The sequence below is a fragment of the Brachyistius frenatus genome, unplaced genomic scaffold (assembly GCF_029030835.1).
Source record: "Brachyistius frenatus isolate BFR_SWC_R1_liver_20210118 unplaced genomic scaffold, ASM2903083v1 Contig_22, whole genome shotgun sequence".
Classification (NCBI taxonomy): domain Eukaryota; kingdom Metazoa; phylum Chordata; class Actinopteri; family Embiotocidae; genus Brachyistius; species Brachyistius frenatus.
Window position 1 is genome coordinate 1,094,031 of NW_027210621.1, and position 23,892 is coordinate 1,117,922.

General features: G+C 42.8%; 1 protein-coding gene across 2 annotated transcripts in view; it reads left to right on the forward strand.

The window, feature by feature from the left end:
- Positions 1-3,189: 3,189 nt before the first annotated feature.
- The window catches only part of LOC138619975 (rho guanine nucleotide exchange factor 9), a 47,294-nt gene continuing 26,591 nt past the window's right edge, over positions 3,190-23,892 (forward strand). The window contains exons 1-4 of one of the 2 annotated variants that reach the window (XM_069696831.1): positions 3,190-3,421; positions 4,723-6,407; positions 9,852-9,978; positions 10,066-10,175. In XM_069696831.1, coding sequence (XP_069552932.1) covers positions 4,797-6,407; positions 9,852-9,978; positions 10,066-10,175 — 1,848 coding nt within the window. In that variant the 5' untranslated portion in view covers positions 3,190-3,421; positions 4,723-4,796. Of the gene's footprint in view, positions 3,422-4,722; positions 6,408-9,851; positions 9,979-10,065; positions 10,176-23,892 lie in introns of those variants that run through there. The other variant, XM_069696830.1, reaches the window with a different exon arrangement.

Genomic DNA, 23,892 nt, shown 5'->3' on the forward strand with positions numbered 1-23,892 from the left:
CTTGGCTGCGTTTCTGCCACTGCTACTGAGCCACAAACACAGCCAAGTTCAGCTCAGCTCAGGGCCTGAATAGCGAGATACAGCGCAAGATAAACAATTACACAAATATAGGACTAATAGGGGAAATATCTTTTTGATTTTTGACATCCACAAAACAGAAAAGCTACAAATGTGCAATGCTAAAACCACATATGAAATTCTTTTTTCAAAAAGAGCATTTCATGTTTTATAAAGATGGTCTATCTGAAGTTGCTTCGGATTTGAATTCCTAAAAAATCTGCGGTTTCCTCCCTTGCTCTAAAACAGGAAGTAGAACTGTGGTTGTCTTCCGGTGGTCTTGTTTATTGGAACCCGCCTTCCTGTTTTCAGATTCATCCTGATAATGGCTGAAAGTCCCCAGCTGAAAGCTGCACACACACACACACACACACACACACACACACACACACACACACACACACACACACACACACACACACACACACACACACACACACACACACACACACACACACACACACACACACACACACACACACACACTCCTGTGTCTCAGATGGCTGAAAGATAAGTTGTTTTGTGAAACCATCCCATCACCAACATGCATTCAGGCCTTTCCACAACATTCCAGCTGTCTGTGTTGGTACTAGGTGAGCTGGTACACATGTCTGTAAGTGTGTTAAAAAAAAACTGACTAACTACTGCAAACTGATTGCAGTTGGGATCAAAGTGTCAAATGTCAAAGTGTGAACCAGCAGGATGGGCTCAAATGTGTGTGTGTGTGTGTGTGTGTGTGTGTGTGTGTGTGTGTGTGTGTGTGTGTGTGTGTGTGTGTGTGTGTGTGTGTGTGTGTGTGTGTGTGTGTGTGTGTGTGTGTGTGTGTGTGTGTGTGTGTGTGTGTGTGTGTGTGTGTGTGTGTGTTACAGGCACAGTACCATGTGCACCCAAGCCAGGCAAGTATGCAGGTCAGTGCAGAGGGAATGTCAGGAATGTCAGTATAATTCAAACTCACTTCTCCTGCCAGAGGCAAGGAGACCTGGACATATTTTTTATATCAAAAGTGGGCACAAAAAAAATCTTCCACTGTATGTGCGGAGGTGTACCAGATAACTTTAACATGGCAGTGTAGGAGAAGCCATGGTGTATTTACGCTCACGACATCTCATCAGTGTCTCCCCTCCAACTCAGCAAATCTCCCCATCTAAGAACATCCAGTGAAATTACACAGTGTTGCAGCCTCAGTGTTCCCAAACACCTGCACTGACGACAAAATGTGAGCGACCTCCCAGCTGCTCTCACATGACTTACACCTCCTGAATCCAGTTCCCAGGCTTTACTAAGCCTTTCATTTGATATCACAACATATCTGCCCCCCCCCCCACACACACACACACACACACACACTCTCCCCCCACCCCCGCTCCCCTCCCTCCTCGTCTGGCTGGCTTTTTCACAGCAGCCTGTTTTCACTCAGCAGCTTTGACAAAGGCTGGTGAAATAATTACAGCTGGGCTTAAACTCAGAGTGTAGTGTTTGTCTCTGTGTAATCTTTCCCCCCCCCAAACCCACAAGTGTGGACCTTGTCATAGGAAGAGGAGGAAGAGGTCGATTGTTCTGAAAACGACAAGCCAATGACATCATTTCAAAGAGCTCAACACTCACAGTAAATAGGCAACAAAGTAAACTGGCTGTAATGTACACGGCTCGCCAAACGTCAACAAAACTTATCATTTCAGACACACATGTCTGAGAGTCTATAAATCTGTCATTTGTCTCCCTCCATTCTCATCATTCATCTTCTTTTTTTGTTCCCCTCTGCTTTCTCTCACTCACGCTGTTTGGATGAATTTATTTTCTAAAAGATAAGAGGCCAGTTTTATGTGTGCATAAGCCAACTGTAAGCTGCAACATTTGAGCCAGGATGTCTTTTGTGACGGCCCGGGACAGCAGGAAGACTGCTCAGGGTTTCTGAGGATGTGAGTGAGTAAAGGGAGGGGAGGGAAGAAGTGAGGGAGTGTGAAGCCAAGCAGAGGAACAAACAGAAAGTCAACACAAAACTACCAGGAAAAATAACAAGAAATGGCAAGAACCTGAAACAGACAGTAAAGGTGCATGCTTATAAATAAATAAGAAGCATATTAGGTTGAAGACCAAAGACTAAAGATGCTTCATCATATAGGAGAGGTCATTTGAAGATGAGGTTGCTGTAATTTGCCATGACAGTTGTGGATGAGTTATCGGGGAAGTGTAGCATGTAAATCACCATCTTGCTACTACCACTGCTACACCCTCAAGTACTTAAAGCCGCTCCAGGGAGAGGGCCAGGCAGCAAGAGAGCAGCTCCGCAGGCAAGCAAGGGAAGCATGGACACACAGAGATATTTACATACAGTCAGACAGACTTCCTGGCATTGTCAGCCTGAGAGCGTTGATGTCAGATCCACTCCTTCCTGTGCAGAAGGGAGAACCCATGCGATGACAATGGGCCCAAAACAGGACAAAGAGGAAATGTTTAAATTTAGGCCCCCTTCTTCCACCATCTCCTCTTTCATGGCCGTGGAGGAGCTCGGGAGCTGTTTAGTTTTGTGAATTCCTCCAGTTTCCCCCCCTGAGCTCCCTCTCCCCATTGTGTCATTTCAATAGAAGGATTTTCACATTCAGTACAAATCCCAAAGGAAGATCAGTGAGTGAGACCAGAGTTCAGTCAATCACTTGTTTTCACTGATGTTTCTTTAGAAATTATAAGTGCTTTCTTATGAATACATTCAACAAATGAGATAGAGAGAAAAAAAAAACTTAAGTATAAGACATTAATATGAGCTACAACAGCTAAGGCAAATAAACTGGGATTCAATGAAGTGAAGGACATAAATCGGATTAAAAGCGCAGTAAACATCCAGTATAAAGTTCATGTAATATTTAAAACCTTTATTCTGAACATGCTGTTATTATTTTTTAACAGAATTAAAGCCCTTTCAGTGTCTGTATTGTTTAGTGTGTAGGGTGTGTGTGTGTGTGTGTGTGTGTGTGTGTGTGTGTGTGTGTGTGTGTGTGTGTGTGTGTGTGTGTGTGTGTGTGTGTGTGTGTGTGTGTGTGTGTGTGTGTGTGTGCGTATCTGTGTCTGTTTCTCTGTCTGCGTGAGAGCTTTTATCACAAATCAGAGTGTCGGCGTCTGCAGAAGCTTTAAGGGCAAGAGTTCACCGGTCTGTCCAACTCGGGGGAGTTTCTCAAAGTCTGATGAAAGCTGACGGAGTTTTGGGGCGAAAGAAGCCAAACACACATGGGATCCGCAGAGGAGTCGCGTTCCACGGCACAACTCGTGGAGAGAAGTTAAACCCCGGAAAGTACAAGTTTAGCCGGTGTTGAAGTTCCGAGGACGGCAGCGGCGATGAACTTTTAAGCCGGAGGGACGTTTTCTGCGGGTAAGTTAACAGCTTTACCAGCTAACTTCACTTTTGGAGGTAAAGGGGAAAGGGAAGTACAGCTCATTTATTATCACTTATTGAGCGAGTTTCTGAAGTTATTGAATTTTAAGGCGTACTTTTAGCGAACTTATACTGACACTTAAGTCGTTATTGCCTTTTTTTTTTCACGAAGCGTAAACTGCCTAAATAACTTGCAAAGCAATTTAACAAAATAAACTAGCGTTTAAACCCATGGTAATGACGTCACATATTATCATAATGATAACTGTTAGACGCAACAAAAAGCTGTCTATCAGTCTGTTGGATGGTTTAATCTGCGCTTTTACATGGGAACTGAGCTGGTGCGTAAGTCTTCTGTTAAGAATGAAATTCATAAACAACAAAAATACCTTGGTTATATGTGTTTTAATTGTTCATATTCCACCAAGTAGGCTGAACAAAAATATGAATAGTCAAGTAACACGAAGAAACATCACAGGTTACATTTAAATGCTAAAATAAGAAGTGGTGTTGGGACTATGCCTGACATTTCTGCACTTTTTTTTGGAAGGCTTTATAGTCACTTTCTTTAAACATTACCCTGAAAAGATGAGCAGTAAAAAAAAAAAAACACACACACACACACAAAAAACCCAGTTTATAAAATAAATCTTGACATTCTGCTAAAAGGCTGGTTTAATTGAAACACATATTTAGTAGTTATGATCTCATGTGACAACAGAGGTGCATACCAGAGGCCGCAATTACACAAAATGCTTCCATACATTAAAGGGATTACAAAATGGGGGCAATTAACATGTGGTCAGGTAGCGCCCACTGAGCATCCTCTTCCTCAGAAGAAGCTTAATCTGAGTTGGAGCAGGCCTGAAATAACCAGGTATCTCTGTAGTGAGTGTTTCCATGACAACACAGCCTCCTGATTTTAATGGTGGACAGGGATTGAGTCTCAAATAATTACTTTGGATAATTATTCCCTCCCCCAAATATGAGGGAGGGAAGGGGCGTTGGGTGTTGACATGTGGTACAGAATTCCTTTTGAGAATCTCAGAATGACACCTCCAATGCTCTCACTGTGTTTAAGTAGCACTGTATCACTTATTATTGCACATTTGACCTGCAGTGTGGATATAATATAGCTTTTTACATATGCTTCACATTTAATATAATATATTTTGCATTTATGACACACATCTACAGGCAGTCTGAACAAGTTATGACAGAATAAGCTTGATATAAAGTGACAAGGCAGTCAGTATAATGTCAAACTCCCAAATAAAAATTTGGTTTTATTCCTCCAGGTGTTTGAGAAAGAGAGAGGCCAGAAACATGATGTCCATTGGAACTGATAGCTGACACTGTAGAATGAAAGAGGATGGAACAGACAGACAATCCTGCCCCTGAGAGTAACAACCCTAATGGGTTTGTCAACCGAGTGTATAATGTTTCTCTGGATGTGGAAAATGAGACCGGGAGTGTTTATATTCAGGAGACTGGGCCTGGGCCTGCAGAGGGGCAGGGAGAGACCCAGACTGCCTCTTCTCAGACCCCTGTCAAGGACAGACAGGAGGTCAATCGGAGGCCCCGTGCCACAGGGGGTATCTGGAAGATCTTGAACCGAAAGAGAGCTGTCTCCGAGCTGGAGAGGAGACCCCACTCCATGATCCTGCCTGGAGAGGCTTGCATCCCTAAACTCTCATTTGCCGACAAAGTTCGCTCCTTTAAGAAGCTTAAATCCCCCGCTGTGTTTAGAGGGAAGACAGGTAAATTGTCCACTGCCAAATTCACTAGCTCCTTCTTGGATGAGGAGTCTTTTTGCCATGATATTGGGACTCCTCAGCAGTCCAGCAGGGGCACGCTTAGACACCGTGGCAAGAGGCATTCATATGCTGGCCATACAGCAGAATTTGACTGCTCATTCGAAGACATTGACTTCTCAGCTCCTCTGGATGGCCATCAGCCCACTGTAATGGGAGAGGCTGGGACTCAGAACGGTTGTAAACCTTCTGAAAGAGTTTCTTATACTAAAAGAAGCCACAACAATTCAGCCAACTGCAACAAAACCACTGCAGGTTGTGAAGAGCCCAGCAGTAAGGGCAGCCCAAGGAACCACCACAGTGGAGGAAGAAGGCACAAAGATGTGTGGAGTTACCTGAGGAGGATTTCCCTTTTGGGGAAGACAAACCCTGTCTACTCAGAAAGGAGCTTTGACTCTGAGCTTCACTCACTGGACAAAACCATGGACTCAGACTATGGCTCTGTAGACTTCGAGAGTGTCAAGGACTTTCAACCACCGCCCCCAAAGCATTCGGACACCAAGGGACACTTTGGTGGTCTGTTCAAATTTTTCAACAGTGTAGCAGAGACAGCCAGAAAGTGGCGAACAACATCACACTCCTTCTCGCCTCCAGAGGGAGAGAGGACTCCGATGAGCTCCCCACGGGCCCCCCAGCGCACAGTGGACAACATCCACAGTGTGTCTCTGACACGCCACAATAAAGGACTTGCACAATCCCAGCCCATCCCATCATCACCAGTGACTGCTAAGTTCTCACACTCCAGCGGCTTTGACAGCGAGACTCCAGCACCTGTGACAGGTGGACGATCCCCTACGGTGGTCCTGAAAGCCTTCAGGGCATGCCCAGGATCTCGAGCTGTCAATGGCTTTCAGAGTTATGAGGTTACAGACAAACTTGTTGACAGAGAGACAAACCACAGGTCCACAGCTATAGTAGAGAATCATATCCCTCATTCAGGTGCAAGCACAGAGGCTAAAAAAGAAGCACAGGTTGAAAGGGATCAATTGAACTGTCCGTGTGAAGAGGCAAAGGTAGAGGGACAGACAGGAAATGAGCAGGATTCCAAAGATGCTCCACTTGACTCCCACCAGATACAGGAAGTGAATGTCCAATCACAACAAGGCGATAAAGAGAGCACAACCAATAGCGTACCGGCATCCACAGATTCCACAGAGGAAATATTTAAGGTACGTGACTTTAATTAGAGAATGAGCTGTATTAATCAACTGAATTTCAGTAAGTTAGTAATTTAGGTTGCTAAACTACGGTTGTGTTTCTACCTAGAAAATAGCATTTTCATTTATAATGTGTTGCATATTTATGCCATAACCTCATTCCATTGCAGGCTTTTTCCACATCATTAACACTGCCAGAGGCATGCGTCACGTAATTACTGCATAAATGCTCAAAATTTCATGAATGTAACTGCTTTAACCATGGTCATTCTTTTGCTTCTTAAAATCATCAACAGCAAGCTAGAATGTAAATGGTAGCAGCGCTGTTACTCATTTCCTCATGATGTGTAGGTACTAGGTGTGGTACATTCAGGGTGGTCAGGGCGAAACAAAAACATTCAGAGCGCCAGACAGGGAGGACATGATTTGGGCACCATACTCTGCCGTTGTCCTTTTGCCCCATCTGTTGGAGAAAAGAGGAAATAGTAATTACAAAGGTACACAACACTATACCAAAGGAGTTTGTCCTTTCCTGCTCAGCCAACCTAATGTAGGCTGTGAGGAAACCCTACGTTTCCCACAGAGCTGGCCTTGTGTAACTGCGGCAGCCCTAGAGCTCGGTGACGTCTGCGCTTCATGACAGCACCCTTCCCTTTTCACTCCATTGGATGAATTAGTCATCTCCCTTCCAGTCACACCAACGAGTCAGGACATGTTAGCCCGGACTCGTAATGACAAAATGAGATATGACATCTCAATACTCAGCACACTTTCATAGGGGTCTATTATGCAAAGGCAAGGGCTTTAGGAGCAGGGGGTTTTGAGAAGGGTGCAAACGTTCAGTCTGACAATAAGGGTTAGACACATTCATTTTTGAAGGCACTGAGGCCCCTAAATGAAAAGAATTGGAGGCAGGGATATATATATAGGGACAAAAAGACAGAAGTTGTCTCTTTTTGAAACACTCATCTTTAACATTATACATTCAGTACAGTATATGACATGGAAAAAGTGACTGGAAGATTTTGAGACTAAATGTTTACTTTGAGCCTTAAAAAGGACAGAAATGCACTGTGACTGATTATTGAATCCTTTTCCAAAAAGCATAGTCTTAGGATTATTTTTTTTAACACTTTTGAAACTCGGGTTGGAAGCATTTAGCATTTTATCCAATCCAGTTTTATACAGTGTTGAATTCACTTGTTTAATCTAAATCCTTGTAAACCCCATAGTGAGCATTTTTCTAGTTGGAGTTTAACTTTTGAAAGTGACAACATTTCTAAACAACTAAAGCTCAAAAGTTCCAACTGAAATCTGTCAGCTATGGAGGCAGGTACAGTTTTGAGTGGCTGCCTGATTAATGTTTATTACCTGCAACTACAGCCCTAATAGGACAGAACTTCATCTCAAGGAATTCTGTACTCAATGTACCTCGTAAGAATAAACATAAATGCAGCAGAAGAAAAGACATGTTCATTAAATATGTATACACCTTTAGATACAGTACTGACTTTGGCACAGCTTATTTTCCAATAGCTTCTTGCTCTAGACCCCTGATTTAAAATTCACAGTTGATCCATTTAATTTTTTAATCTGACATGAATGCAGTTTTAACAGGAGGATTTTGACTGCAGAACTTGATGTGGTCAGCTGATTGTTTTACTCGAGAAGTCTCTGTGGGAGTTCTTGGTACAATAGAAACACTCAGCCTTCTCCGATAGTACAGTGGTGTTACAGAGTGATGCTTCATTGACCGCATAAACAATCTTTGGATGAGTGCAGACAGCAGCATGTTTTTCCTCCCTGATTGATGCAACAGCTAAGCTTTGCTTGGCCTGTCATCAAGTCAGATTTTAAGTTTGTTAACGGTGCTTATCATTGGCAACCAAAAGTAGGAAGCATCTACTTGAATGTTGTGGACACTGAGCTTTGCTAAGTTGTACATTATCACACCAGCATATGCGGCTGAAAATCACTGTCTAGGCAAAGTGATGTCCCTTGGAAAATCCTCCATAATTACCAACTTTAAAAAAAATTAAATCCACCTGCCTTTTGTACTTTAATCTCTGAAATTTAACTGCCAACAGTCTTGGCGCTGGATTTGCTACTAATGAATTGCAATTAGGAACATGAGCCTATGGCTCGTAGAATCTTTTAAAATGAAATGTGAGCTATATTTTGTTGAATCTACTGAGACATTTTTCCCAATTCCCCACACAAGAAATGCATTGTTGCACCTTTATCTGGGCCAAACCGCTGAGTATCTGTGCCAATCACAGCTGTGCGAGCAGATTGCCAGCCAGACAGGCTGCAGTGTAAGACAGCCGGGCCCAGCCGGGCCCCACTCTAGCACAGAGAAGACCTCTGTACCTCACAGGCGCTTGCACCCACGCCCTCGCCCGGCCTCAGCCGTACTGGACCTGCGGAGGCCCAACCCAGACCGACATCTCTACAGCCATTACAGTGAGGTCGGCTCACTGTCCAGGCGGAGACGCAGGCCTGATCCCAGCATGCAACACTCTCCAGGGCAGAGACGGATGGCTGCCAGGCCTTGCTCTGTCATAGAGACCAGTGTTACTAGGGAGACACAGTCCACGGAGCTGCAACACAGAGTAAGATGTTAAAATAACACAGGCGTTCATGCATAAACTCACTGAAACATATAAATATTGACAAAAAAGCAGTCCTATAAATATACCCACATAGACAGATATACAAAGTAAATGTATGTATATACAGTGCACATAAATGTATCTCATCTTGCTGTCAAAAAATTGAAGTAGGAGGGCTGAGTCTCACCAGTAGTCTCTACCAACTCTGATAAATATAGCTCAAGCCCATAATGAATCAAACACACACTACAGACTCTGAAGGGCAGCCCAGTACTAACCCGGTATTTATATACCACTCACTTTTAGCGACAACAATGCCTGCATGCTCTACCTCCTTTATTGAGGCCTGTATTTCTGGATGCTGTTTTCCCCCTCAGCTCACTGCTCCTCTCCCCTTTCTTTTTCTTCTCCTCTCTCACACCCTTTCTTTCTTTCTTTCTTTCTTTCTTTGTGGCTTCTCTTTCTCTCTCCCTCACCCTCCGTCTTTCTCTGTGGCCAATTTTCTGCCTCATCGCTCCCATAAGCTCTACCTCTCATTGCCCTAACTCCGAGTCAGTTCATTTTAACCTGAGAGACCGCCTGGTTGGCATGATGTATAGTCTCTCATGGTTTGCTGCAGGGCATGTACACCGACCAATGCCCCAGAATAGACTTGCTGGATGTGAAATACTTTAATTCGCTGCAAAAAAAAAAAAAAAAAAAAAAAGGGGACAAGACAGTGAGGAAGATTTTTTTGTTCCTAACGTGAAGGGCAGGAGAGTAAGTGCATTCAACCTTGTGTGTGTGAGGGTGTGAACAGTGTATAAGAATATAGGCGATGTCCTAACTACTCAGTACCCTCTAGGCCTTGTCTCGCCCCCCGGGTGTGTCACCGTTAGAGCCCCCGCACAGGGCGTCTCTGCAGCGGTGTCGTTCCCTGCCCCTGCCCCCCAGCACGCTCACCGCCTTGGCGCTGCTCCTGCCTCAATCAGGTATCATTTTATATTTTGACTTGCATTAATATGTACATTGTTGATGGATGTGTGTTTGTTCAACTGACTGTTTGTGTGTCTCTCCAGCGGACATGGGTCAGTCGTCATCGTCAGTGCGTCTGAGATCCGGAGGTTCTGGTAGATGTAGGAGGAGGAGGATGCTAAGACCTGGGTCAGAACCACTACAGGTCAACATAGTAAGTTGGACACACCCCTTAAACACACACACATAAACACAGATTCATGTGGTTACTGCGTTTATATACAGTGGTGTGAAAAAGTGTTTGCCCCCTTCCTGATTTCTTTTTTTTTTTTCATGTTTGTCACACTTCACACAAAATGCAGTTTTTAAAAGAAGGTTTTTATTATTAAGGGAGAAAAAACAATCCAAACCCACATGGCCCTGTGTGAATAAGTGTTTGTCCCCTAAACCTAATAACCGGTTGGGCCACCCTTAGCAGCAACAACTGCAATCAAGCGTTTACGATAACTTGCAATGAGTCTTTTGCAGCGCTGTGGAGGAATTTTGGCCGACTCATCTTTACAGAGTTGTTGTAATTCAGCCACATTGGAGGGTTTTCCAGCACCAACCGCCTTTTTAAAGGTCATGACACAACATCTCAATAGGATTCAGGTCAGGACTTTGACTAGGCCACTCCAAAGTCTTCATTTGGTTTTTCTTCAGCCATTCAGAGGTGGACTTGCTGGTGTGTTTTGGATCATTGTCCTGCTGCAGAACCCAAGTTGGCTTCAGCTTGAGGTCACGAACAGATGGCCGGACGTTCTCCTTCAGGATTTTTTAGTAGACAGTAGAATTCATGGTTCCATTTATCACAGCAAGTCTTCCAGGTCCTGAAGCAGCAAAACAGCCCCAGACCATCACATTACCACCACCATATTTTACTGTTGGTATGATGTTCTTGTTCTGAAATGCGGTGTTACTTTTACGCCAGATGTAATGGAACATACACCTTCCAAAAAGTTCAACTTTTGTCTCATCAGTCCACAGAGTATTTTCCCAGAAGTCTTGGGGATCATCAAGATGTTTTCTGGCAAAAATGAGACGAGCCTTAATGTTCTTTTTGCTCAGCGGTGGTTTTCGTCTTGGAACTCTGCCATGCAGCCATTTTTGCCGAGTCTCTTTCTTATGGTGGAGTCATGAACACTGACCTGAACTGAGGCAAGTGAGGCCTTCAGTTCTTTGGATGTTGTTGTGGGGTCTTTTGTGACCTCTCGGATGAGTCGTCGTGGCGCTCTTGGGGTAATTTTGGTCGGCCGGCCACTCCTGGGAAGGTTCACCACGGTTCCATGTTTTCTCCATTTGTGGATAATGGCTCTCTTTGTGGTTCGCTGGAGTCCCAAAGCTTTAGAAATGGCTTTATAACCTTTTCCAGACTGATAGACCTCAATTACTTTCTTTCTCATTTGTTCAATTACTTTCTTTCTCATTTGTTCCTGAATTTCTTTGGATCTCAGCATGATGTCTATCTTTTGAGGATCTTTTGGTCTACTTCACTTTGTCAGGCAGGTCCTATTGAAGTGATTTCTTGATTGAGAACAGGTGTGTCAGTAATCAGGCCTGGGTGTGGCTAGAGAAATTGAACTCAGGTGTGATAAACCACAGTTAAGTTATGTTTTAACAGGAGGGGGCAAACATTTTTTCACACAGGGCCATGTGGGTTTGGATTTTTTTTTTCTCCCTTAATAATAAAAATCTTCATTTAAAAACTGCATTTTGTGTTTACTTGTGTTATCTTTGACTAATATTTAAATTTGTTTGATGATCTGAAACATTTAAGTATGACAGACATGCAAAAAAAATTGGAAATCAGGAAGGGGGCAAACACTTTTTCACACCACTGTATATATATATATATATATATATATATATGCACACACACACACATATAGATATAGATAAGAGATACAGAAAGCAGAGTACATGTGAAAAAAATAGAATACGCAGTGAAATTGATTTGAAGTATGACTGATAAATAGCTGATACTGATACACTGATACTGGTAATATGGAGATGACAAGGCACTGGTCAGTGTTTCATCAGATAATGAAGGAAGTGACCCGTGAAGATGGTGGCCATGTGGACTAATGTCATGCTGTACTCTTAGGCCATTACTCACCCTGAACTGGGCACGAAGCATTTCAGATGTGTCGCTTAATCTGTCGAGTGCACATGCAGACAAACTGACTAACTTTCACAGCAGAGGGAGGAATGACATTAAGCGTGCTGGAATCTCTGAGAAGCGTCTACGAGAACGTGTCTTTGTCAGTATGTTGGGAGTAATACTACTCAGGAAGTGAAACCAAGCATTTCATAATCGATGCTTTGATGTGCGAGTGGCCTCGCGGGGATTCCAGTGGAAGAAGACAGAGTTTTTCTAAAATATCCTGACAGGGTAGAGAACATTTCTGGGGCTGCATCCACCATCTACACCAACAGAACCACAATACATTGGACTCATAATTATTCACATATCACTTCATTATATTAAATTGAATCTCTACTAAGTACCACATTGCTTATTCTTTTTAAAGTGCATTGTGAGGGTGTTTCATTGCATGTTTCATTCAAAAATATGAATACATATTCATTACAGTCCACTACTGCAAAGCTGTGTTCCTACTTCAATTTTAAATGGACTCAAATTCAAACTATTTACAAGGAGTCAGTGAGGATTTACCACAGTATATAAAGTACAATAAACAGTCAATTTTAATAACAGTGATGCTGTAAACTGTTGGATTATGAGCCCTGATCGTTCAGTCCCTGAATGTCTTTGCATTGACATTTTATAAACCGTGTCTTTGAAGACGTGACACTACTGCATTTCTGCTTTGATTATAACTTTTTCTTGCTGATCCAAATAGTGTTTGTGAACCGCTGCACGTTGTTGCCATGACACTCGCTGGCTCCTGTTCATTTTCTTGCTTCTATCTTTAGGCAGCCTTTTTAAGCGTGAGCTAAATAGAGAAAGTGTGTGGGTGAGGGAGAGAAAAAGGGGTGGGAGAGAAGGGAAGAGAGCTGCTGTGTCGTGGCCCTCCCCTGGGGGGTAGGACACATGGACACATAATTGTGTGTTTGAATGGTGAGGAAGGTTCGATTGTAGCAGACTCAAAATATATATTTGTTGTCATTGTATTTGATATCACTCATTATAAAAAGCAATAAGAGACACCTACAGCAACATATGCGTGTATGTCTATACTGCATAGTTGCATGGTAACGGTGATACGACATAACATGTTAACATGACTGTGGTGCAGTCAGATGGTGGAAACTATGGATCTCATCAGGTCGTCATGGTTGGATCTGTTGTTAGTTATACAGCAGAGTGTATGTTACAGTCTTCTTGTTAGGATGACTACTGGAGCCTAGAGGCCAAAGGCAGAGAGAAAGCATTCTCACTGCAGTGGATTAACTGCTAATGCTGACGCCTCTCTTCTCCCTTTCATTTAAATGGATTTTTTTCCCCAGTCTCCTCTCCTCTCCTCTCCTCTCCTCTCCTCTCCTCTCCTCTCCTCTCCTCTCCTCTCCTCTCCTCTCCTCTCCTCTCCTCTCCTCTCCTCTCCTCTCCTCTCCTCTCCTCTTCCTCTTCCTCTTCCTCTCCTCTCCTCTCCTCTCCTCTCCTCTCCTCGCCTCTCCTCTCCTCTCCTCTCCTCTCCTCTCCTCTCCTCTCCTCTCCTCTCCTCTCCTCTCCTCTCCTCTCCTCTCCTCTCCTCTCCTCTCCTCTTCCTCTTCTATTCTCTGACAAAGCTATGGCAGGAGCTGCCTTTAATTCCTATGCAGATGAGAGGACAGTTTCCTGTGTGTTACTAATGCTGTGCCTGAAGCTCTGCTGTCAACTTGTCAGAAAGGGGGACTGTCTTATTAAGGGCTTCATGCAGATTAAGAGTTTCAACAGAAATCTTATATGATTAAGTTTAGGCCAACCTAGGTCTGTCTGGTCATAATCATATTATGCAATGCTATCTATTTATTACGCATGAGTCAGCAGGCAGTGGCTAGTTGGGCAAATAATAGGTTCTGTGATGAAAAAGGACAGTGCTGGGTTGAACGACTCCTTAAGCACACACATTTGGGAAGCACCAGCCCTCATGTTATATTTCTTAATATAACCACACACAGATTTGGTTTGGATATGTGTCCTTTAGCCTGTAAGCCCCTTATGATACACACTCTTCACATGTATCCGGTGTATTCTGAATTCTTCTGTCAGGATATATGAGTCATTGACAACTTAATTACACCGACTCGTGATATCTCTGTCAAACACACAATGTGGAGCATTTGTTTCACCCCAGGTTTTTATTTCCGAGCCCTGCGATAGAAACCATGGGAATAGTTCTTCGTCAAAATAACTGCATGCATGTACAGTTCACACTCTGAGCCACGGGTGACCTAAAATCCTTTATCAGCATTCATTCATTGTTGCTCCCCTGCCAAGGTGCAGGCTCGTATCTACTGTGACTTACTGCAGCCACCAGCTAATGCTGTTTCGTGGGATGTGGCAGGCGGTCTGTTAAATATTTGTGCCACTGGCTGAATCTGAGCAGGTGGTTGTGTCAGAGCCTCCCCAGGCTGTTTCCTCCAAAGAATGGCTTTACATGCCTGCCAGGTGTGTGCGTGTGTGTAGTCGTTCAGAATGTATTCACGGCCATGTGACTCCGCGCTTCCATGTATGTGTGTGTATTACGTGGAGGGAGACAGAGAGGCTCAGGGCCCTGCGCTTATATAACCGTAGAGAAAGTTTCCTTTGCTCCCTACGAAAGCCATTTCCGCTTTTCAGATGGCTGCATGTTCCCTGGGAATGGAAGAACAGTGGTGTGTATTAATTATCTGACTCACTGGTATATCCTGTTTTACAGAATCTCCACATTATACTCTGCATTTTGCCAGATCGTGCAGGCCTGTGCACGCACAGATTTGTGTTTGTGCTTTTCTTGGAGCTCACGTCTCACCAGGGCAGTTTTTCTAGCATTTTCTCTTAAACTATGTTTTGTTGCTGCCACTGTTGGACAGTGGGGACATACTGGTGGATGGTTTCAGTAATTCCACAAGATACACTGAATTCGGCTGTGAGACTATTGAAGGCCACTTTGGCACTTATCAGTTATCAGTTGGGATAGTTTTCCCTGGCTGATTTGCAGTTATCAGTGCCCACTGTTTGTGTTGTCCACTGTTTATTTTCGCAGGGAGACACTCTGGGTCAAGGCGTTCTCTGGTCTTAAGTCAACACAGTCACCCTGTAATATCTGATGATCAATCATTATCTGACAGCAGCATCTTAAAGTAGAAACCCCACAGGGAAAACTGTGTTTCAGTTTTGTTTTCCCAGTGAAAGTGTGGAATTTATATGTGTGTTTTAATTCCACTGATAACTCAACTCTAATACAGTAATAGCTGATAATTGTATAATTAATTATCTTATTACTACTTACTCTACAGTACAATGCAGGGTATAAAGTTGAGTGGCTCAGGTCCTGCTATTGTTTAATAGCACCTGGAAGTAGCTCTACATCTTCCTGGATCTATATTCCCCCTATATGTTTGCAGTCAAGTGACAATATAAGACAAATAATAATTCTGCAAGAAACTCAGAATTGAATTACTGCATTGAATTAGTGGCTACATTAATGTTACATTAATGACCTAATTAGCAAAAGTTCAAAGATACAAAAATAGTTGTTAATAAAGAAAAGTAGATACTGTAGATTGCGTGACCTTTATTATGTTTTTTATTCATGGTCAGCACTTTCAAAGAAATAATATACAAGGTGAGATCAAAAACTTCAAATGAATCATCCCAAGTTTCAGCACCTGTGTTACACACATTTTTGTGCCCACTTGTACGTGCACAATTGCCATTTCATCATGGACTTCAGCAGACAGCGCACATCAAATATTGTGTCAAACCCAGGAAATCAGGAACAGAGACCCTTGAAATGCTTCCGAAAGTTTACTGTAATGTATCAATGAGCTGGGTGAGGTGCTCTGAGTGACAATCGCGTTTCCGGGAGGGCAAATTGTCAATGTCCAATAACAAAGGCGGCGTGTCAGGTCCGGAGCACAACCAGGTGGGTTTTCTTGGACATTCTGGGGTTGTGTACTGTGAACTCGTCCCTCAGGGTCAGACTGTCAACAACGTGTTATACTGTGACGTTCTGAGGCGTCTGAGGGAAAACCATTGGGGCAAACAATCCGAACTGTCACGACGGGATGTGAGTTGTCCAACATGACAGCAACCTCACAGCACATTTAAAACACACGAGTTTCACGCTCACACACACAATCACACAATCACCGCCCCCCACCACAGCTACTCACCAGATTCCACTTCTTTTTGTTCCCCACAAAGTTTGATAAAAATGTGGCTGTGTGCTCTCTGCTCAAGTTTTAGGTCCACGGTGAAATCGCAAATGCACACATATCACTGCTGACAAATACACATGTACTGTAACTCAGGTGCTGATGTTGATCAAGTGATGTAACTTGGAATAAATACTCACAAAGGTTGTTGGTTCCCTCTGCTCATCAATGTGCTGCACTCTGTTCATTTGCAACAATTCACATTTACTTAATCTTTTTATTTGAGTAGCGTTTCCATTCATTGGTAGGAGTAGTAAGCACACTCATGTAGATTGTACTGTAATACAGTCATTTTGGACATTTTCATGAGCTCAGAACAATTGTACCAACAATGACACATCAAGTGATCAATAGGTTGGTTTATTTTATTAGTATGTGGGGGAGGGGGAGGGCATTAATCTCAATAACTTTCACTAAGGACCCAATTGAGTAATTGTTGTCCGAATAAAATACGTAGCTCCAGCCCTGATCTCTTTGTCCTGCCTTAAAATAATGAGACAGAAGCTAACTGCCTGTACAGTGTGCTGCTAGTTAGAATGTATCCTGCAGGACTCTGTGAAAGATGGGCCTGATTTTTCTGGCAGCTGCCACTTCTTGTGTACATTATTTAGCTTAACTTTCTGCCGCTGACCTCCCTGGCTCCCTGCTACACCACATGCGGCATCAGAGAAAACCCTCCATCACATACACGTATTATGCAACCCCCTTGCTCCTTGTACTCTTCTCCTCATTCCCCCTCTCCATCCGCCTCCCTTTCATCCTGACCTCAGCACTCGTCATCCCTCCCTCCATCACCTCCATCTCTGTTTTCGCCTCTCCTCACATCAAGTCCCCACCCCCAACCCCCTGCTATTTTTTTCTCTATGCTCCCTCACCTTGCCTCCCCTCCTCCTTTCCTCCCTCCAGGCATGTGAAAACGCCTGCTTCCTGCAGCCCGTTGTGTGTGTGTGTGTGTGTGTGTGTGTGTGTGTGTGTGTGTGTGTGTGTGTGTGTGTGTGTGTGTGTGTGTGTGTGTGTGTGTGTGTGTGTGTGTGTGTGTGTGTGTGTGTGTGTGTGTGTGTGTGTGTGAGTATAAGAGCATGCACGTTTGTCTGTGTGCATCCATGCCTGTGTGCAGTCATATATTTTAGATGGTAAGCTTGTTAGTGAATGCTTTACAGGATGGATCAGATGCAGTCTGCGAAGTCTTTGATGGCAGGAACTGACCTATCAACAAAAAGCAAGGTGCTGAGAAACACAGAATGCCAAACATGCCTTCACTTAAATGTGGGTTCACTGCAGAGTTTTGCATTTCAATCTGCTCTTCTGCTTTTGCATTTTTGTGGCGAAGAGGCAGTGAGAATGTAAAATCGTTTTAGCTCAGGGGACGGGTGGAGTTTTTGTAACTATTCACCCCATTTATAGTTGCACATCTATAGCATCTACTGTAGTGGGCATGACAGTTGATTAGAGTGGGTGAGTGGGCTCTTCATTGCCAAATGCTCTCTCTGATGTAGCCTCACAAGAAATATTACAGTAAACATCTAAATATAGAATATTTGACTCCTGGAGAGACATCCCAGCAAAGTCTGCACGGAAATGCAGTAGTCAGAAAACTCAGGAAGAATAGGAGAGCAGTACTCCCCATACTTCCTCGTGTTTTGGACCTCAGGTGGCAGACAGTGCTCTGATGAATGATGACACTAGCGAGCACGCTCTGTACACTCACAACCAGCACAGAAAAAGCATAGAAAAGCAGCGCTAGTTTAAGCAGCCAACCAAATCCTACCATAGGTCATTTTACTTTATCCCTCAGGCCACAGCTGGGGTCTCAAATGACCAATCTGAGGGCTTTATTTAAGTACACAATGGCACTGATGCTGAACAGAAACATAAATAAAAGAAGAGACTGTGTTTTCAACAGTTTTCTTTAATGCCTCCCTTTTCTTGCTGCTCCAGTGCTGTGTTTGGGGAGCTTGTTACAGTGTGTTTTATTAGAAGCATTGGTTCCCCTCTGGGAAATTTTACAGAAATCTCAAACTGTTAAAGTAATGTAACTTCTACTCTTGAGATGCTTCAAGGAGGTGACTTAAACTGAGGAGCCAATAGCAAAAATAAAGGAGCCCACTGTTCAGGGACAAAGATGGCAAATAAATAAAAAATAAAAAATGCTGATAAAAGTATGCAGGAAAAGTATAAACAAAGCACCATAACATGATCATTTAATTACATGTTTTTTGATTAAACTGTAATGTGATGAAATAGACACTGTTGTCTTCTTCAGTCATCTGTAAATAAATAGTTTCATGTTTAGGGAAATATACTATTTAAATTGACACGACTCACAAGTCTGTGGGAGAAATATGAAGCGACAGGCAGCAGCTGCTTAGCTTAGCAAAACGCTGACAGTTTGCCTAAGAGATTACAATATTATTTGGATTATTATAGATAGAGAAGGAGAGTTTCAGTTATCTGTTTTCATCTTATTAGTGCCACAATGAAACTCCTTCACTCAAAGTAGAATCACAAGTTTCCATCACAGGTGTATTTAAAACAGGTGAGGCATGCACAGTATTAAAACACAAAAACTCGACATGTGCTTAATTCATCTGCTCTGCAGTACCTTACACTGCTGCGACTGTTTGGGGTTTAAAACGGTGGATAAAATGTTATGTTTTGAGCATCCCAACCTCTGCAGATTGACTCGTTTCACTGTCAGAATTTGATCCATTTGGTCTGATAACATTTGGAAATTCTGCAAGAGCCAAACATTTGAATTATTTCATCCCTGTTCAACTTAGCCAAACCAGAAGTTAGCTGGCTCACACAGCAGATGTTTCTGGTGTAAAGACTCTTTCAACACAGCATGTCCACTATACTTCCAGTATAAAAGCAGCATGAGAATGTCTCACCAGACACCATATTTAAAACCTGCATACAGTGTACAGTAAAATAACCACAGAGATTCATTGGCAGCGATAGGGCTAATCAGCATTGTGTGAACTCATTTGGCAAGGGCTTTAATGTAATGGATGCTTGTGTAAAATTCAAGCACTATAGCTTTAAATTTGTTTAAAATTATATGTATCTCTACTGCAAGCTTGTCTTCAAAACCGTGTTTTTATTCCACAAGAGTTTTTATATAGCCTGAGTTCAGCCTGTGTTTATTCAAAGACTTTCTGTCTTCAGTTCTGCTGGAACTGCACAATGTTATGCAGCCTCACTAGGGGCTGACACACAGAACAGTCGCAGGGCAGATTCATGGTGTTCTACAGTCTCCACAACACACAGATATTGCACTGATTTATCATTAAATAACAACTCGTTTTTGCCGGCTCCGTGGTTCCGTAATGCATGACCAGGAATATTTCTCTTGACGCCTTTAGGTCTAGGAATGTTGTGATATTGCTTTAGATGTACAACATATTTAACCCTGATTTCTCCACCCTACTTGGCATGACCTCCCTCCTCTAGCTCATCTATCTTACTCTGTTTCTGACCCGCTGACTTGACTTTACATGAAAAGCCAAATTGAGCTAAACGAATAAACAGCTGATGTCTGAACAATGATGACAAAAGAGTGTTCAGGAAAAGTGCAGCGAACTATTTTTATGCCACTTTTGTGGCTGGAAGGCCTGGGAGGAAGCAGGAAGTCAGTGTGGTTGCCGTGGGGATGGGAGGGGAAGAAAAGAATTGGAGCAGACTGTAGGGGAAATGGGTGTGGTGGACTTGGCCTCCCATTAGCTGAATACCTACTGACCACAAACAGATTCATTTGCTCGAACTGGAACTTGTAGTCTTATTCAGGGAGGAGGTTTTTTAGAGACGGAGCCGGTTAGCCAGAGGCCAGTAAGTTAGTACGGACCTCAAAGTAGATCAACAATTACAACAACAAGAAGATCTCAAAGAGCTGATCTCAGACGAGTAAATGAACAGTGCCCGTTTTAAAGAGGCGCCTCGTGGAATTCAGGCTCTTCATTATATTTCGACACAGTTTAATTGTATAACAAATGGATGTCCAGCAGCGCTCACTGCATATGCAAAATTTCACAGAAAGGCTTCAGATAGAGATGAGATGTTTCATGAATTAAACTTAGAGAGTATGACACATGCAGTTCTGACTGGGCATGGAATTAAACTAGTGCATAAGAAATAGGAAGGGTCTGGAGTATTTGTACTGTCTTTTACCTCGAGGTAGGAGGTGCTTTTCAGTGTGGCAGTCATGGGTGATGTCAATGTTTGTAGCAAATGACTGCTGCCTAAAGTCCCCAAGCTTCCTGCCTACATCCTAGCTTCATACTACTAACTGTAATGAACAGAGATTGCCCTGCGGCATGAATTGTAAATCAGTGATCTGTGGCAGTGGTACAGTTACATCATGCTTTTGTGGCAGCATTGGACCTACCTGGTTCAAAGAAGGTGCTTTGTTCTCACATTTGTTTGTAATATCGATTAACGGGACACCGAGGCACGTTTCAGGTCTGGACAGGGTCCAGTTTGATGATATTAGATCGACCTCTGCTATTTGCAGATGATTTTCTCCCTTTGGCTTAATTGGACCACAGTAGCCGATTTGCACTGGAGTAGCTCTCTCTCAGGGAAAAGATGTCCCAGTCAAGTGGTTAGCAGCTGCTTCTGTGGAAGGGGTTTTGGCTCATTTTCACATGACACAGGGTGAAGGGTGAGATCAGGAATATGACTGTCACTTTGGTGCAGTGGCTGCAGTAATGGACATCTTATGGTGATAAAGAAAATACACAACCATAGGTCATTTTCTTGCTACTTTTTTCTGATTTTCTTTAATCTACATTTAGAAAACTGAAGTTTTTAAGAAGCTCCACAGTAATTTGTGCTGTTGTTAGGTTGGACTGCATTATATTGTAAAGTGTTTTTAATAATTTTCAGACTGTTTAGAAGCTTTTCAAGGTTGTGGGCATTGAAATGGTCAAATTCAAAGATATTAGGTTGATTGTAAGCTATCAGTAGCCTCAAACGACAACAAAAGAATGGTGTCTATAAGGTTTGTTACTAAACTTTGATACTTTTATGGGACCGACCAAATTTGTTTTATACCATAAACTATCGAGAAATACCTTGTCACATTCCGTACCTAAGCTATATCCACACTAACATGTTTTTGTTTTAAAATGCATATACATAACTACCATTTAGCAACAATAAATCTTCTCAGCATCAGTGAGCCACAGTATTTCCCATCCTCAACTTGGGCGACCCGCCCACATCAATAGAATAACTTGGTTTCAGATGAGGCACGGCTTACATTAGGATAACTCATTTCACTTCTTACTTCCAATTTTTGGCTACATACCTGTGTTAGTTGAGTACGCTGCCATAATCGGAGGCTTCACTGTATGCAGACGTAGTAGGTTCTACTGACAGCATGTGACTTGTTTAGGGAATATTGGTAAGTTGTAGCGTCTTGTGAGAGTTTCCATGTGAGCCACTTAAGGAACATTGGTTCTTTGTAGTGTCTACCAATAACTTGCATTTGAGGCGTTTAGAAGACATCTGTAAATTGTAGCTATACAAAATAACCTTAACCTCTCCCCTTCTAAACAAAGGTTTGTAAAGGTTTGTACCATAATGTGTAATGTAATTTTCTTTTTCTTAAATTGTACTTTTAAAATTTGTATCGAAAAAAGTAACATTCAGGAACTGTTACCTCACGTTAGTCAAATGATGACAGCCCTGAAAATGATGCTACTTACATGAATTAGCTGTATGCGCTTGTGTATGTGCTTTTTCTGTGTGTAATATACATTCAGTTAGATTAAATTCTGACAGATTTAACATGCAATTCTCTGCTGGTGGGAGATATCCTGTTGTTCACACGAGCTCTCCCTCCCACTTGGATATGTATGAGTATATTAGCATTGGTGTCTGTGCAGATTTAGACTTTCAGATGTGACCTTTGTTGTCTAAATGTCAGGAAGATTGGAGAGGGAGCCCACAGAGGTAGGGCAGGCTTATGTAATTGCTCACTCTGTGTTTCACACACACACACAAATGCACGCACACAAGCACAGAGCAGTAAAAAAAAAAAAAAAAAAAAAAGCTTGTTTGAGGACGGTTGTCATATCTCAGCTGTGATGCCTCGCACTGCTCTCTGCTCACTGAAAGCCTGGCTTTCAGGAGCCATCGCTTTTATCAGCATGTATGTGCAGAAAGTGCTCTGGAAATTATTTATGGCTTTAAAAATACTGATATATTGCAATCCTTTGGTGTTATTCTTTTAAACTTATTCTGAGATCTTTTGATCCATCCCAAAGCTCTCAGCTGAATGTGAAGACAGTGTTGTTGGGAGAGGGTGTGTGAATCTGTGTGTTGAAGGGTTGACTAGGTGGTGACTGGTTTGGGAGTATGGGTACTGAAGTGATTCTCCTGCATGATTTCATTCACAATCATGTTGTGCTTATTTCATAATCTGCCAACAATGAGAGGCCCCGACACCAGGACAAGTGCTGCAGGCTGGGATGCGCTCATGTGTAATACAATGTTCACCTTGAGTATCACTGAGATTATAGCAGCCAAAATAATGATGTGCATGCCAATGGAAAACACGTGCATCAGATGGGAACTAAGGCCATTTTGTCCACTCACTCACAACACTGAGCATTAAAGGAACACGACACTGAAAAACGATGATATGAATATCAAACACTCTCCTCCTGTAGGTTTGTATAGTGACTCTGACATGTTCTTTCCATGCTCCTTTGGAGAGGACATCAGGTGTGGTCTTGGATTCACAACAGTTCCAGTTAATTCCAGCGTCAGTTTCTTTGTGGGCAGAAAATGTCTAAACATTCATAGAAAGACCCAGAAGACATGATCCCCTCTGCTACCATTCATCAATATGCTCGATATGTTCCAAACAGGTATAGTTTAGCGAAAATATATTAACCCACAACTACACTTGTCTATGTTGGCCCTATGGACATCCCAAAGCAGAATGCCTTGAGGTGCAATACCACTGAGGGGCTCTTGGGGCTGGCTCCAAAAAACCTCAGTCTCCAATAGCCTCCCATTCAAACAGCTTTAGTTTCTCTAATGAAATACTAAGTCAGTAAATGTTTTCCACACGTCATTATGCCGTCGTAACTTAAATTCACTCCTTCTGATCAGTGTTCTGGTGGTCCTTCTGAAAATAATTCAATAATTTATTAGATATTAGGTCATAAAGAGAAGTATGTTCAGGGGTGTGTCTGGTTTGATTGACATGCCTGTGATGCAGTCAGGTTTCTGGGAAAGGTGGGCGGGCATAGTGACCTCGGTTTCAATCTGATCCACCCCTCACTCATCCCCAGCTCCACCTTCTCGTCCAAATATGGTCACTTCTGGTTCCAAACAGCCAGGATGGCCACTGCCAAAATGCCTGAGTCAAAGCTTCAAAACGGCAGTTCACAAACCAATGAGTGATGTCACGGTGGATTGCCACAAAGTGGCAACCAACAGTCAATTGCCCATTGTTTTTTGAACAGCCGTTATGAAGCCTCGAGTTCAGATATTGGCCGGCACCATCTTGCTAGTTA